The sequence below is a fragment of the Mustelus asterias genome, chromosome 8 (genome assembly GCF_964213995.1).
Source record: "Mustelus asterias chromosome 8, sMusAst1.hap1.1, whole genome shotgun sequence".
NCBI lineage: Eukaryota > Metazoa > Chordata > Chondrichthyes > Carcharhiniformes > Triakidae > Mustelus > Mustelus asterias.
Genome location: NC_135808.1, coordinates 72148268 through 72161910, shown reverse-complemented (window position 1 = coordinate 72161910; position 13643 = coordinate 72148268). Strand labels below are relative to the sequence as shown.

The 13643-nt window shown below is 40.7% G+C and overlaps 1 protein-coding gene across 26 annotated transcripts in view; it reads right to left on the bottom strand.

Annotated features, from left to right (window-relative positions):
- Positions 1 to 1344: 1344 nt before the first annotated feature.
- The window catches only part of ptprc (protein tyrosine phosphatase receptor type C), a 249401-nt gene continuing 237102 nt past the window's right edge, over positions 1345 to 13643 (bottom strand). For all 26 annotated transcript variants that reach the window (XM_078218153.1, XM_078218155.1, XM_078218154.1 and 23 more), the window contains 5 exons: positions 13400 to 13531; positions 11508 to 11627; positions 9116 to 9282; positions 4604 to 4739; positions 1345 to 3349 (listed from right to left, as the gene is read on the bottom strand). In XM_078218153.1, coding sequence (XP_078074279.1) covers positions 3086 to 3349; positions 4604 to 4739; positions 9116 to 9282; positions 11508 to 11627; positions 13400 to 13531 — 819 coding nt within the window. In that variant the 3' untranslated portion in view covers positions 1345 to 3085. The remainder of the gene's footprint in view (positions 3350 to 4603; positions 4740 to 9115; positions 9283 to 11507; positions 11628 to 13399; positions 13532 to 13643) is intronic.

The window sequence follows — 13643 nt, the reverse complement described above, 5'->3', positions numbered from 1 at the left end:
GGATGGGTGTATCTCTGTTTTAACCCTTGTAATGTGTGGAGATGCCAGCGTTGGACTGGGGTACACACAGTAAGAAGTCTCACAACACCAGGTTAAAGTCCAACAGGTTTATTTGGTAGCAAAATCCAGGATGGTGGATTTTGCTACCAAATAAACCTGTAGGACTTTAACCTGGAGTTGTGAGACTTCTTACTGTGTTAACCCTTGTACTCAGCAATAGGGAACTGAGGATGTAGAAGTTAACTCCTAGCTTGAGTGGACCTAATTGAAAATAGCACACAAATACAATTGAAGGTTAATACATGGTTAATGCAAAAACATATTACTTTCAACATCCATATCAAAATAATGGACTTTAAATAATATACAAGGACTCTTTTAATGCATAGTTGCTTTAAAAAGTACAGAATGACATATATATATATAAATGCCTGAAACTCTTTTCGGAAACGGTTGTGGTTCAACTCTAAGAACCACACTAGGCCTTGACAATTGTGATCATTACTGAATTTGTGGTGATTTTGTTTGTACAATTTTTACAAATCCTAATGAAGTTGAGTTCATATCACCCACACAGAGGGCTTTCTGTATAATAGCAACCACCTTAACTTCACAGCAGCTCACATCCTCAGAACACCTCATCAAAGCAGCTATTCTTTATATATTAGTGTAAGTGGTTGAGGGTTAACAGGTCACCTGACTATTAAAGATGTTGAATTGTAATCAGGAGCAAGATTCCTAACCAATTTCTATTCCCTGATGGAAACAATGATCGGACATTGTTAACACCTTCCATGCCCGCTGGGCACCGCTGGGGCTGGGGTGCATTATTGACTATTTTAATCACATTTTAATTTGATGTTTTAAGTTTCCTTTCTACTTCACCCTTTGTTTTGGGTGGTTCCCCTCCTTTGAGAAGCTGCCCCTTTTAATTTGTCCCTTTGTTGATTTGATTTAGTTTATTTGGTTGGTCAAAAAGATTGATGGAAACCAGGATTTACTGGTCTGAGTGATTCAGAATAATAGTAGGTTAAAACCTGCATGTACTCCCCAATGCTTGCAACCCCCACACTTCCCACCTCTCAGCCCCCAAAACATTTCTGTTCAAATTATATATATTTTTAAAAAGCCCTCAACAGGATTAGTGTTGTGTTAGTTTCCTCTGTGCAAAACACTGCAAAGTGGATAGCAAGGCATCTTAGAAAACCATATGACATGATGCCATTTAGAGGGTAAATTATTATCGACAGTGCCTGGCTACTGCTGGTTCAATACTGCTGCTGACTTGTACCGTGTTGAGAAGTGTACATTAATACATTCATACGACATAAAACAACATGTGATACAAATTAATTTCTTTTTGTTTATTCAAAAACACTATTAGTACAAAATGTTTTGTCATTGTCTTTAGAAGATGTATTTTTGAACAAAACAAATTAGAAAACACTTTAAGCGATCGAAAAAAACCTCAAAACTGGAAATAGCAAGCTTGTGTAAAATACACTGTAATCAACTTGAACCTGACAGACCAAACAAATTCCTGGTAACCATCTGCAACACATTTTCTTCGACTATCAACATAATGACCTTGTTACAACCTGAAGAACAAATGATTTGTACTGTACATCTTGCTGTTGCTGGTTTCACATGAACCAAGTCGAGACAAGTCACACTGCTGAGATTTGGCGTATCTCTTCCATTTGGCAATACCCTATGCTTGACATGAATCCAAAACACTTTAATTGAAAAAGGACAATGGAGAGCAGCTTGATCAACATCCACGTACCAAACAAGAAGAAATGAAAATATACACATCTCCAGATGTCCATATCCTCAACAACAAAAACCTTAAAACTACCCAAGTGACAAGTGCCATCAAACTCCAGACCTGTCGGCAGTACATTCCAAACTTGTCATTTCCGACACATTACTTACTGTCCCTTGTTAACAAGGCTGCATCTGTCCAAACTTAGAACCAGTTTTTGTGCATACACTTGACCATCCCAATTGGTAATGTGATCTTGCGTCCTCTGATAAGTGGAAATGCAGATTTGGAGATCTTTTGTATCACAGGCCAAATTTCAGCAAAGCAACCACGACGAGATTGCTGATTGCAGTGAATCCGTCTCACAACTCCATCACTGATCTGCGAAGTCCCATCATTTTAGGCTTAAAACCACAGCGGTGTTCTCTGTTGCTACTGCTGTATTGCACACTTCCCCATACCCCTCTACTGAAGTCATGTTTCTGTTTTTTTTAATTACTGACTTATTTATAAAATCATGCTTTGTCATACAGGCAGCATAAAAGAGCTGACTTCACCTTAGGTTTGTCAGCAAAGTGTGATGTCGAATTTACAAAAGGTGGCAAACTTCCCACTCTGACCCTGCGCTGTGTTTTCTGAATCTGGTACACTAGAAATCAGTTTGGTCGACCCTATTAATATATATTTTTTGATGGAAAGTAAGTTCAAATAGTTAAATACATCCTGATATCACAAGCAGATCAACTGCACAGCTTCAACTTTAAAAAACTATAAAAATAATTTGCAAAGAACAGTGAAACAATTGCTGCATCATAAATGCCAGAAATCACAAAACTCAATCACAAAACCTGCCAAACAACTTCATATTCACACTGAATTTCAGCATAGTCATCACATAGTATCGTTGTTACATTGTTAAAATGTGAATACCATCAAAATAAAACATCTTGAAGCAGTTTTGGCATTTAGCTTTTCCACACATCTGATAAAATATATATATATAAAAAAAGTTCTGTGAATTTTAAAAAAAACAGATCTTTGCGCCTTCTTTTGCAGTTACTCAAGTAACTGGAAAGAGCAAAACACATTTTAAATGAATTTTAATTCGGAAACTATTCCTTTAATTGAGATACATTCATACTTACGTTCAAGTGGGTTGCCATTCTTGAACAGTTCTCTATACAGGCAAACCCTTGATTGGAAAGCATCCAGTGATAAACCAAGCTTTGTACATGTAAAAATGAAATTATTGGTAAACTCTTTAACTTCCTCACAAATACAATTAGTTAGTACCTATACTGCATACATCACAAACTTTCTTCACTCAATTTCACCACTTGTTACAGGTCCATTGATAGGGTTTTCTGCTGGTTGTTTGTCGTTGTTGCTGCCAGACTTTTCTTCATCATCCTCTTCCGTGTCCTTAGTAGAGTCAGAAGCAGTATTTTGCTGAGATTTGTTATCTGGATTGGTTTCAGAGGTGACCTCTACCATGGTTGCTGCTGGACCATTATCAGGTATTAATGTCCCGTTCTGCACTGGGTAAGTGCTGGCAATTATGTCATAGAGAAACTGGTACTGCTCCTATTAAAGAAGACCAAAAAAAATGTGAAGTTATTTTACTCTTTCAATCTCAATTTCCTCCAGAAGCTTTTCACTGCACCCAGCACCATTTTCTGGCCAACAGGCCCTTAAACTTCCAGCCCCATTTTGATGTGGGCTGGATTTACTGGAATACCCAGTTTATTGTAACTTGTGTAATTTTCTCCTCTCTCCTACCTTCTGAGCCCTTGAGAACGTAGGCCATCTCCACCTGTCCACAGATTTGTCCTTCAAGATTTGCTATAAAGGGAAGCTGGGGGGGAGGGGGGGAGAGGGAGGGAGAATCTGCACCTTAACTTTCAATTTCCCCTCCTGCCCGTTTATAAACTTTCATCAACATCAGTGAAAATGCAAAATTTGTTTTCAAGTTAATTAACGTTGTGACAAAAAAGGGATTCCAATAAATGCTGCAGCACTTGGTCCAGCCGACTAATAAGATTATCATTAAATTGAAAGGGACGTGCACAATTAAAGAGAAAAAGTAGAATTGGGAGGCAAAAATTTTATTGAGGCTTCAGCAAATGGTCAGAAAGCATTTCAAGTCACTCACAACCTTTGCCAAGGCTGAAGCACGAAGGTTAAGGAGTGACGCACCAGAATGGGCAGGAAGGAAACACAAGGTGCAGGCGTGAAACTGCAGGCAAGTGGTGGCCAAAGTGACTCCTTGTTCGATGACTGAAGTGGAGGTTTTGTCGGGTAAGTTGCTTGCAAGGAGTCTGCCTCTTTGACACTTACGGCAGCATCTCCACAACATGCCAAAACAAGGAGTGCTGTTACTGGCTTTTCAGGTGACCGTGAGCAGGTGACACAGCTCTTTGGAGATTCCGAACCTTTTGAAGGTAATCTCTTAACCTGGGAAAAGGTAGTTTTCGGAATAGAAGGTGGAGCCAATGTGGCAATGAACCAGGTCACCTGCACTATAATTCTGTTTCTCACCAACATTCCTGGGAGTCCATACCTGTTTGTAGAATGTAATATTGTTGGCAGATATTGTTAGGTGTGGGACTCGCATGTCCATAAAGTGGCCTACTTCAATGAATAACTAATACTGTGACTTGGTACCTTGACTTTCTGAATGGCCATCAGCTTATGGTCCTCTTGGAAATAATTTATAATGTGAATATAAGCTGCTTACATTGTTCAATGTAAAAACTTTTCTAATATACTAGAGAAAAGAGGGCGGCTGACACCGTAGAGACAGAGGAATTGTGAGTTGGTCGATTGACCACTACTTACGAAAGATAGAATCATTCCTGGCCGCTGCTTACGCAGTGCTTTGACTGTCTGGAGAACATCTATTAAATTTTCAGTATTTGCACTGTCAAGGATGTTCCAGAGAGCGTAGAATAGTCCTGTCTGCTTGGCTCCATCTCTGAAAGAAATGACAGTTGTAAAATGTAAGAAAATTAAATGTTGTGGAGTACGCAGAATAGTATTAGGAGTAAAAGTCAACTTTGGTGGCAGAGGTATGGGGCACAAAATGGGCTGCAGTGAATTGGCTGCATCTTGGTTTTCCTTCCCACTGATGTCATGATAATGGGCAGCCTATCCACTACCACTCTTTGTGCCCTGCTTTTGTCTTGGGCACCACGCAAAGCATTCAATATTCCATTATCTCGTGTTAAGAAGGGAAAGTTTTATCAGCATAATCACAGAATCACAACTGTTACGGTACAGGAGGTCGTCATTTGGCCCGTTGCATCTGCTCTTGCTCCTTGAAAGAGAAAGTCACTTAGTACCACCCACCCCTCCTGCTTCCACTCTGTAACCCTGCACATGCTTCCTGTTGAGATAAAAGTCAAATTCCCTTTTGAATGCTTCAATTGAACCTGCCTCCAACACATTCCCAGGCAGTCCATTCCAGACCCTAATCACTCGCTGTGCTAAGAATCACTTTGCTTCTTTTACTAATTTCTTTAAAATCTGTGCCCTCTCATTCTTGATCCTTTCACAAGTGGGGTCAGTTTTTCCTTATCTACTCTGTCCAGATGCCTCATCATTTTGAACACCTCGATCAAAACTCCTCTCATATTCTTTCCTTTAAGAAAAATACTAGTTTTTCCAATCTATCTTCACCTCATCACTGGAACCATTCTCGTGAATCTTTTCTGCATCCTCTATAATGCCTTCACATCCTTCCTGAAGTGCAGCACCCAAAACTGTACACCATACTCCAACTGAGGCCAAACGAGTGACTGATGCAATTTCAACATAACCTCCTTTCTCTTGTATCCCATGCCCCCATTAACAATGCCCAGGGTATTTTATGCCTTAGCAACTGCTCTCTCAACCTGTCCTGCGACCTTCAATGATTTATGCACATACTCACCCGGTCACTCTGCTCCTGCACCTCCTTTGGAGTTGTACCATTTATTTTGTACTGCCTCCCCATGTTCTTCCTACCAAAGTGAATCACTTCACATGTCTTTGCATTGAACATCATCTGCCATCAGTCTGTCCATTCCACTAACCTGTCTATGTCTGAAGGCTCTGTCATACAGACTCAAGACATGGAGATGCCGGCGTTGGATTGGGGTGGGCACAGTAAGAAGTCTCACAACACCAGGTTAAAGTCCAACAGGTTTATTTGGAATCACGAGCTTTCGGTGCGTTGCTCCTCCATCTGGTGAGTGATGAAGGACCAACACTCCAAAAGCTCGTGATTCCAAATAAACCTGTTGGACTTTAACCTGGTGTTGTGAGACTTCTTACTATACAGACTCAAAATATTGACTTTACTTCTCTCTTCATTTCCTCTTTGCTGCCAGACTGCTGAGTTTTTCCAGAATTTTCTGCTTCTGGTTATTATTGTAAATGTCCCTTTGAAGTTCTGAGCTATCTTCCTCACGGTTCATAATGCTTCCAAGCTTTGTATCATCGATAAAGGAATGTCAGCTGTCAATTTTCTCAGGGTGGCTCCCATTCCCTCATCATATTCTCCCATTCCCTTCCATTCCCTCATCATCCCTCATCAGAAACCTGGGAACAAGTGTAATCCAAAGAAGTTTCCAGTCATTATGTATCTGTAGGCATTTACTTCTCACTGTTTGGTAATGTTGGATATTATTTGTACCTAAGATACAATTTCATTAACTAGACAATGAAGTTTGTCATGTATATACTTTGCTACAATATCAAAAGATATTCCTGTCAATCTATAGATTTGAACTGTCGTGAAATTAGTTAGCAGTCCACAACAGTCAGCAGAGTTATTGTTCAAAGCAGCAGCCTGAAAGAACTTTTCCTTACTCTACCATTAATAATCTTGTACTAGAGAGGAAAAATGGCCTGCATTTTACTATAGTGATGACAAATCACATCAGTCATTCATTACACTGACATTTGCCCTCATAATGTCGATGTGCCTTTACACTCCAATATCCAGTAATCAGAGAACCAAAACAGCAGTGTTCAACACATGGGATCTCAGACTCATGTTAATAGGGCAAGCAATGGCATGTTCCCCCAATCAACTGGATTTAAAAATCATGAGACATGCAGAGTATAAACCAGTAAGTGTCAATTTGGACAGTTAATCCAATGTCAAATCATGTAGATAAAATAATAAAAGAGATGGGGTGAAAGATGGAATTGAGTGAAAGATCAAATGAAAAGGAAGAATAATTATTTTAACATTTTTCTTAATATCTCTAGTAATAATTAAAATCTGAAGGAATGAATCTCCACATTTGGGAAAGTAAATTTTCAGTGCTAGAGGGCTTGGTGGCAGTAATTAAGACTTACTGCACCATTGAAATTCCACATACACTTGACTGGACAAGCACTGACTATTTCTGATGTATTTCGTGGATATCTGATGGACAAGCAGTGCACTTCATATTTCAATGCCACGTCTCTCAGCTAGATTCTATTAAGCTAAAGCTTCTGGAGAAGCAATACTCTGATGGCATATTCCCGATTTCTGCATTTAACAGTGCATGTGCAGACACTTGAATTTCTAGCTGAGAGCCTCAAAATGATTCTTCCTGCAAAAACCAGCTATTGAGATTTTCATCATTACCACAACTTCTTTGCCTGCAGGCAGGTCCTTGGCAAATATTCACTGAAGCATGGCTTCTACGTTGTGACTGTTACTACAGATGAGATGAGGAGGCAGGCTGGAGCTTATCTCAGCTGGAATGGGGATAATGCTGTTGGCATTATCCTGATCCACAGCATTGCTGCCTGGCCAACACCACCCCCCACCCTGCCGCCAGTGTCCAGTGATCTTAAAACTAACGTGTTGGCATCAGAAAAAATTAAAGAGTCAAGATTGTGTATATAATTTTCACCGTGGAACTGTTTTAGTGACTTCTGAAATTGGAATGACCATGGTAGTCGAGAACTATTTGTGTCAGGTTGAGAATACTGGGAACATTTGGTGATGCTGTGGATTCACATCCCACCAGTTTCCCTCTGGGATTTGGCTTTGAATCTAGCCCAAACTGCTGGACCTTGTGAGTTTTGAGTGTCCAACTCAACACTTATTGAGTGAGGGATCATGAAACAGAACAACTTACGTAAGAACTAAAGTGGGAATCTCATGCGGGTGGAAATGAGGATAACCAGAATGGAAAATGGAAAATTGCACCCTCGTGCAATAAGGAGATGCTTTTCTGGAGTTGTGCTCGAGTGAATCATTAGGCAAAACATGACAAGGTAAAGTCTAGCTGGATTTTACAGTGAGGGTGGGCTCCCACGCCGTGGAGTACATATCAGGTTTGAACCAGTCTTTACTTAGCTGGCTCGCTTTGCTTTAATCTTTCAGGCAATGGTCCTTTAATTAGAATGGGGCAGGACTTCCATCCATTTCAAGGAGGATGTCCCTCTTTATTGAGCTATCGGCCAATTAGAAGCCAGCAGTGCTAAGCAGGGATGGTGGTCACTGCCAGTACTGCAGGTGGGGCAGGAGGTGGCACTCTGCGACGGATCCAAACATTTAGTTAAGTCTGACAGGGTCAGTGATGATGCGGGGGGGGGGGGGGGGGGGGGAGGTCAGTGAGGGTGGACGGATGTGAGGAGACAAAATTGAGGAGGGAGGGTGGCTGGCCGGAGCCGGGGGGGGGGGGGGGGGGGGGGGCGGGGGGGCGGGGGGGGTAGTGATGGGTGGACAGGCCTCCAATTGACATAGGGGGTCTAGGAAGGAGGTACCTCAAACCACCAGCCCCCCCCCCCCCCTTCCCTCTTTTACTGGGCAGTAGTCTGCACGATTAAACTTGCCGAGCTTCATATTAAGTGCTGGTATCTCCCACCACACATTATACCAGAGCGTCGGCAGAATGAGGCCCTTGGTTAGGCTTTGGATATTCACATATGGGCCTCAGCTTGTCCAAAGGATGGTGACCCCTGCAACGTCTCCCCGGCTGCTTGTAAAATCAGGGGGTTGGGTGGACAGATGCTGATGACACCATGCTCTAATTCATAGGTCTGCCTGTCTGTTTTAACACCTGCTTATGGTCCAGTAAAATTCAATCTCTATGTCTGACATTATTACAGTAGACCTGGCCTTTCTTGAGGCTGATATTGGGTACCTGGAATGGTTGAATGTTGCATTTCCCCGGCAATGACGTTACTCTCCTTTAAAACTGTCATTGTGCATAACGAAGTGAAAAATACTTGCAGAGAAACTCAAACCTAGTTCACCCTTCTCTAGAAATGAAGTATAACCCTCAAAAATGTTAAAAATAGACATATGTTGCGAATGGTAGTCAAGGAAAGCATTAACACATTAATACTATCAAGTATTACCTGCAGTGTACAATGAAAGGTGGAACTATATCTTCAGAGTCTTTGAGTGTTAACAGTTTTTCCTTGATGCTCTTTATCATACTGACTAAGTTCTCAGGATCCTCAGGGAGCTCCGACTCAGACCAATTTTGAAAATGATAATGGTACACTTTCCGAGCTTCTTTTCTCTGAAAAAATGAAGCAGTTATGTCAGCTGTCAATTTTTGACCGCTTTATAAACATTTTCCATTCAGTGACTTGACGGCAAATTAATGGCATTCGAAGTAAGTTTCCAGTCACTGCAAAGCTAATCAAATACTAGGATAGATATGGTAGGTATTACATTGGAAGTTGATATTCTAAAGTCATGTCAGTTACTGGTGCAACTGTCCACAGTGGGGTGGCACAGTGGTTAGCACTGCTGCCTCACAATGCCAGGGACCCGGGTTCAGTTCTGGCCTCGGGTCACTGTCTGTGTGGAGTTAGCATGTTCTCCCCATGTCTGTGTGGGTTCCCTCTGGGTGCTCCGGTTTTCTCCCTCAAGAGTTTGGTTATAAAGGATCTCATTTGTCCTTTTATCATTTAACCTTTCAAATGTTCTGATGACATAATTAATGAATTATGTCTAATATATACAGCCATTTATCACCATGCTCTGATAATTTGTTTATTTCCAAATTCCCAAATGTCAAATCATTTTCCAGTTATGGTTCTTTCCCAGTACACATCACCAATATTATATCCTTGTTGTTCTCGACTTCGGGGCCTCAACATGAAATCTTAATGATGCTGAAAGCCGGTCTAAGAAGAAATTTCCATCTATGTGCACTTTAGACAATCCTTGCGACTTGAAGCAAAATCTCTCACATGGGTTAATTCACTTAGAAAGAGACCTTGCAACTGTCTCCTAAAGATCATATTTATCTATTGTGCAGATAGCAGCAGGAGAGTGAGAGGGAGAGACAGAGAGAGTGAGAAATGGATCATGGATGGAATTGGCACCAAACTGAAAGCCACAGGTGACTATGGAGTAGCTGGAGGCAGCATTGGAGAGCAGAGGGGGTTGAAATTATCAGTAAACGTGTCTTTATATTGGGCCTTGGGTTGTCAAGCAGAATCTAGAGTGATTCAATGTGACACTCACGATGGCATGTGTCAAGGATAGTGACTTTGTAAGATGGATGTTGTAATGATTGAAAATTGGGACAGGAAAGTTTATGAATAAATTGGTGATGTTTTTTGTTGATGACTGAAGAACTGTAATAATAGCCTCCATCTTGGAGCAATTTTGTTGCTGCAATGCATTTTGTACAGTTCATTTTAATATGATTGGACAGATCATTTTGGAGGAAAACAAGTTTCTCTTTGCATTTTTGGGGGGAATTATAGAAAGAGAAACTCAACAGCTTAGCCAAAGAGGAACAAACAAATTGGCAAATAGACACGGCAGATGTGAGTCACAATGTTCACCAATTTATTGGAGAAAGACAGAAAGTGAAGAGATAGAGACACAGCTGGATATATCGACTTCAAATTTTCTGACCTTGTAAGTTTCAAATTACTATTTGAACCCTTATTATACCTTGACAAACATTTTGTTACTGTCACATCTTTTCTCCACACATGCGGATTGTAACAATTTGTCAAATACATTTTTCCTTTGATTTCAAAAGACCAAATATCTTTTCTGCTTTGAACTTTTATAAACCACCTTTCATTATGGCATGGCGCTTTCTGACAATAGATGGTTAACAATTTTCCCTCTAAGATGTTATTTGGTTCTTTCATTGGTTTCAAAATTACCGAAGATGATCAGATCAGTGAGTTGCTTTCTTTTCTCCACTTGAAAAGTTAAATGTACATTGTAACAATTCAACCATACTGTTTACTGAAAATTGGACTGTAGGGAGATCTGTGCAAGTAGTCTGCAGCATTCCAACAGAAATCAATTTATGGCTTGTTCATTTTAAAACATAGAAACATTCTGTGAGACTATAAACTCATAGGGGATCTCATAGAGACTTATAAAATTCTGACAGGACTAGACAGGGTAGACGCAGGGAGGATGTTCTTGATGGTGGGGAGTCCAGAACCAGGGGTCACAGTCTGAGATTCAGGGTAGACCATTTCGGACGGAGGTGAGGAGACATTTCTTCACCCAAAGAGTGGTGAGCCTGTGGAATTCATTGCCAAAACATTGAATGTATTCAAGAGGCTGCTAGATATACACTTGGGGCGAATGGGATCAAAGGTTATGGGGAAAAAGCAGGATTAGGCTACTGAGTTGGACGATCAGTCACGATCATAATGAATGGCGGAGCAGGCTCGAAGGGCCAAATGGCCTCCTCCTGCTCCTTTCTTCTATGTTTTTATGTTTCTATGTAAACTCAACACACCATTACAAAAAAGTTACCTTTGTATGTCTTATTTCAAAGACACGGAAAATAAACGTTGGTTTGTTAATGCAATCATATAACGTAACTTCAATACCATCATAAGATTTTGTTCCATCTTCCCAATATTGTACAGAATCCTAAAAACAAAGTACATTAAGATTAAATCTTTAAAACACTGAAACATTTGATGGCAATGGAAGAAAATTATATTACGGTATAGTCCCCACCAGCGGCTGGGCACAGACTGTGCACAGCCTGCGTCATTGAACAATATCTCTGCGTCGTTGCAAATAGCAAGGTTATTTCTCAGTGCAGTGTAGATTTACTGCAGGAAATATGTGTTTCTATTTAGCAAAAATATATTTTTTTGTCACATCAAACCACTAAAAGATATATCACAGAATATCTATGGCCATTCTGGAAATAGCTAAACAAATCTTACCATGGGAATGGCTGGAAACTAGGCGCGGGCCTAGTTATGTTGAATCCCAGCCGAGCACTGAGGTTCCCAATTGGGTCTTTTGGGGATGAATCCTCCAATCAATGCTTACAAAGCAACCAACATAAGGAATTTATGGGGTTTCGTATTCTGAGCCTAATTAGAGGTGCTATATATTTCATGCCTGGGCATATACAATGGGAACAGATGAACGGTTGATCCAGTGCGGGGACCACCTTCATATCTACGCTGAGTAGGTGAACATCTGAAGATTTGGGCCTGCCAATTTTTAAAGTGATCTTAAGGCGCCGAGGGGAGGGTGAGAGCAGCCACTTGTTTCCAAGGAGATTGTGCACTAATGCCAAGCATTCTGGTTATTTTATTCCGGTTATATTATCAATAGCCCAGTGGGTGCTATTGACGCTCCATGCAGTGGTGGTTCATTACTGAAACAAGCAGCCCCTGGGGCACCTATGGTTCACTCAATTTGATACAGAGTGAGCTTTCAAAGGTGATGGGCACCGAGCAGCCTCCTGCAAAGACACGCCAGCAGGCACACTACCTGCACTTCTCCTTCTGTTGGCATCAATGGATGAAAAATCCTACCCACCGGTTTGCTAATCATCACCACAAAGTTAGAAACTTGAATGCTTAAATTTGCGGACTTTCAAAGCCGCAGTCAAAAAGGGTTGGGAAGATTCATTTTCTCTTAATGCAAAATGACACGACACCGGCCATGCACAAAGTGGTGAGAAATACTGGAATGGCCAATTTTTCCCATCCTGGAATAGTGCATGTTCCTCAAACTACAAAAAGTCGTGAATGTAGCCCAATCCATCACGCAAACCAGCCTCCCATCCATTGACTCTGTCTACACTTCCCGCTGCCTCGGTAAAGCAGCCAACATAATTAAGGACCCCATGCACTCCGGACATTCTCTCTTCCACCTTCTTCCATCGGGATAAAGATACAAAAGTCTGAGGTCACGTATCAACCGACTCAAGAATAGCTTCTTCCCTGCTGCTGTCAGACTTTTGAATGGACTTACTTTGCATTAAGTTGATCTTTCTCTACACCCGAGCTATGACTCTCTCATTTCCTTCTCTATGAATGGTATGCTTTGTTGATATAGCGCGCAAGAAACAATACTTTTCACTGTATGTTAATACATGTGACAATAATAAATCAAGTCAAATCAAAAAAACTTGGGCTATTGTAGGATTTCTACAAGCTATCACTGTAAGATTTGAAAACTATTCAAAGTGTTAATTAAAAACAAAATTTCTAGACATATCCTGACAATTTAGTTATGCTTCCACCATCTCTCATATTTGGTGGTATTATTTAATTATATAATGTATTATCTGGAACATGGAATAATACACTTTGCACTGTATAACTGGTTATCTCAATGAGGCTCATCAGCAGAATTATGTTTCTGATATTATGAGAAAGAGCACTGGTTCCTACCTTGTCATCTTTTAATTTGTCCAGCATTGTGATGACTCTTGCTTTTTTTTGATACACCATCATCCAAAAGTCAGCAATGGTTTCAGGCAGCGGAGTCTGAGTGGCAATCAGTGTTTCAGAATGCCAATAACCCTGAAAGACAGAATGCAGAAGGTGGTTGACTAGGGAGTTTCATAAAGGTTCTTTTTAATGCGCTCTGCAGATCCAAAATGCAAGAAAATTCTCCACACATCTTTCTTGGTTT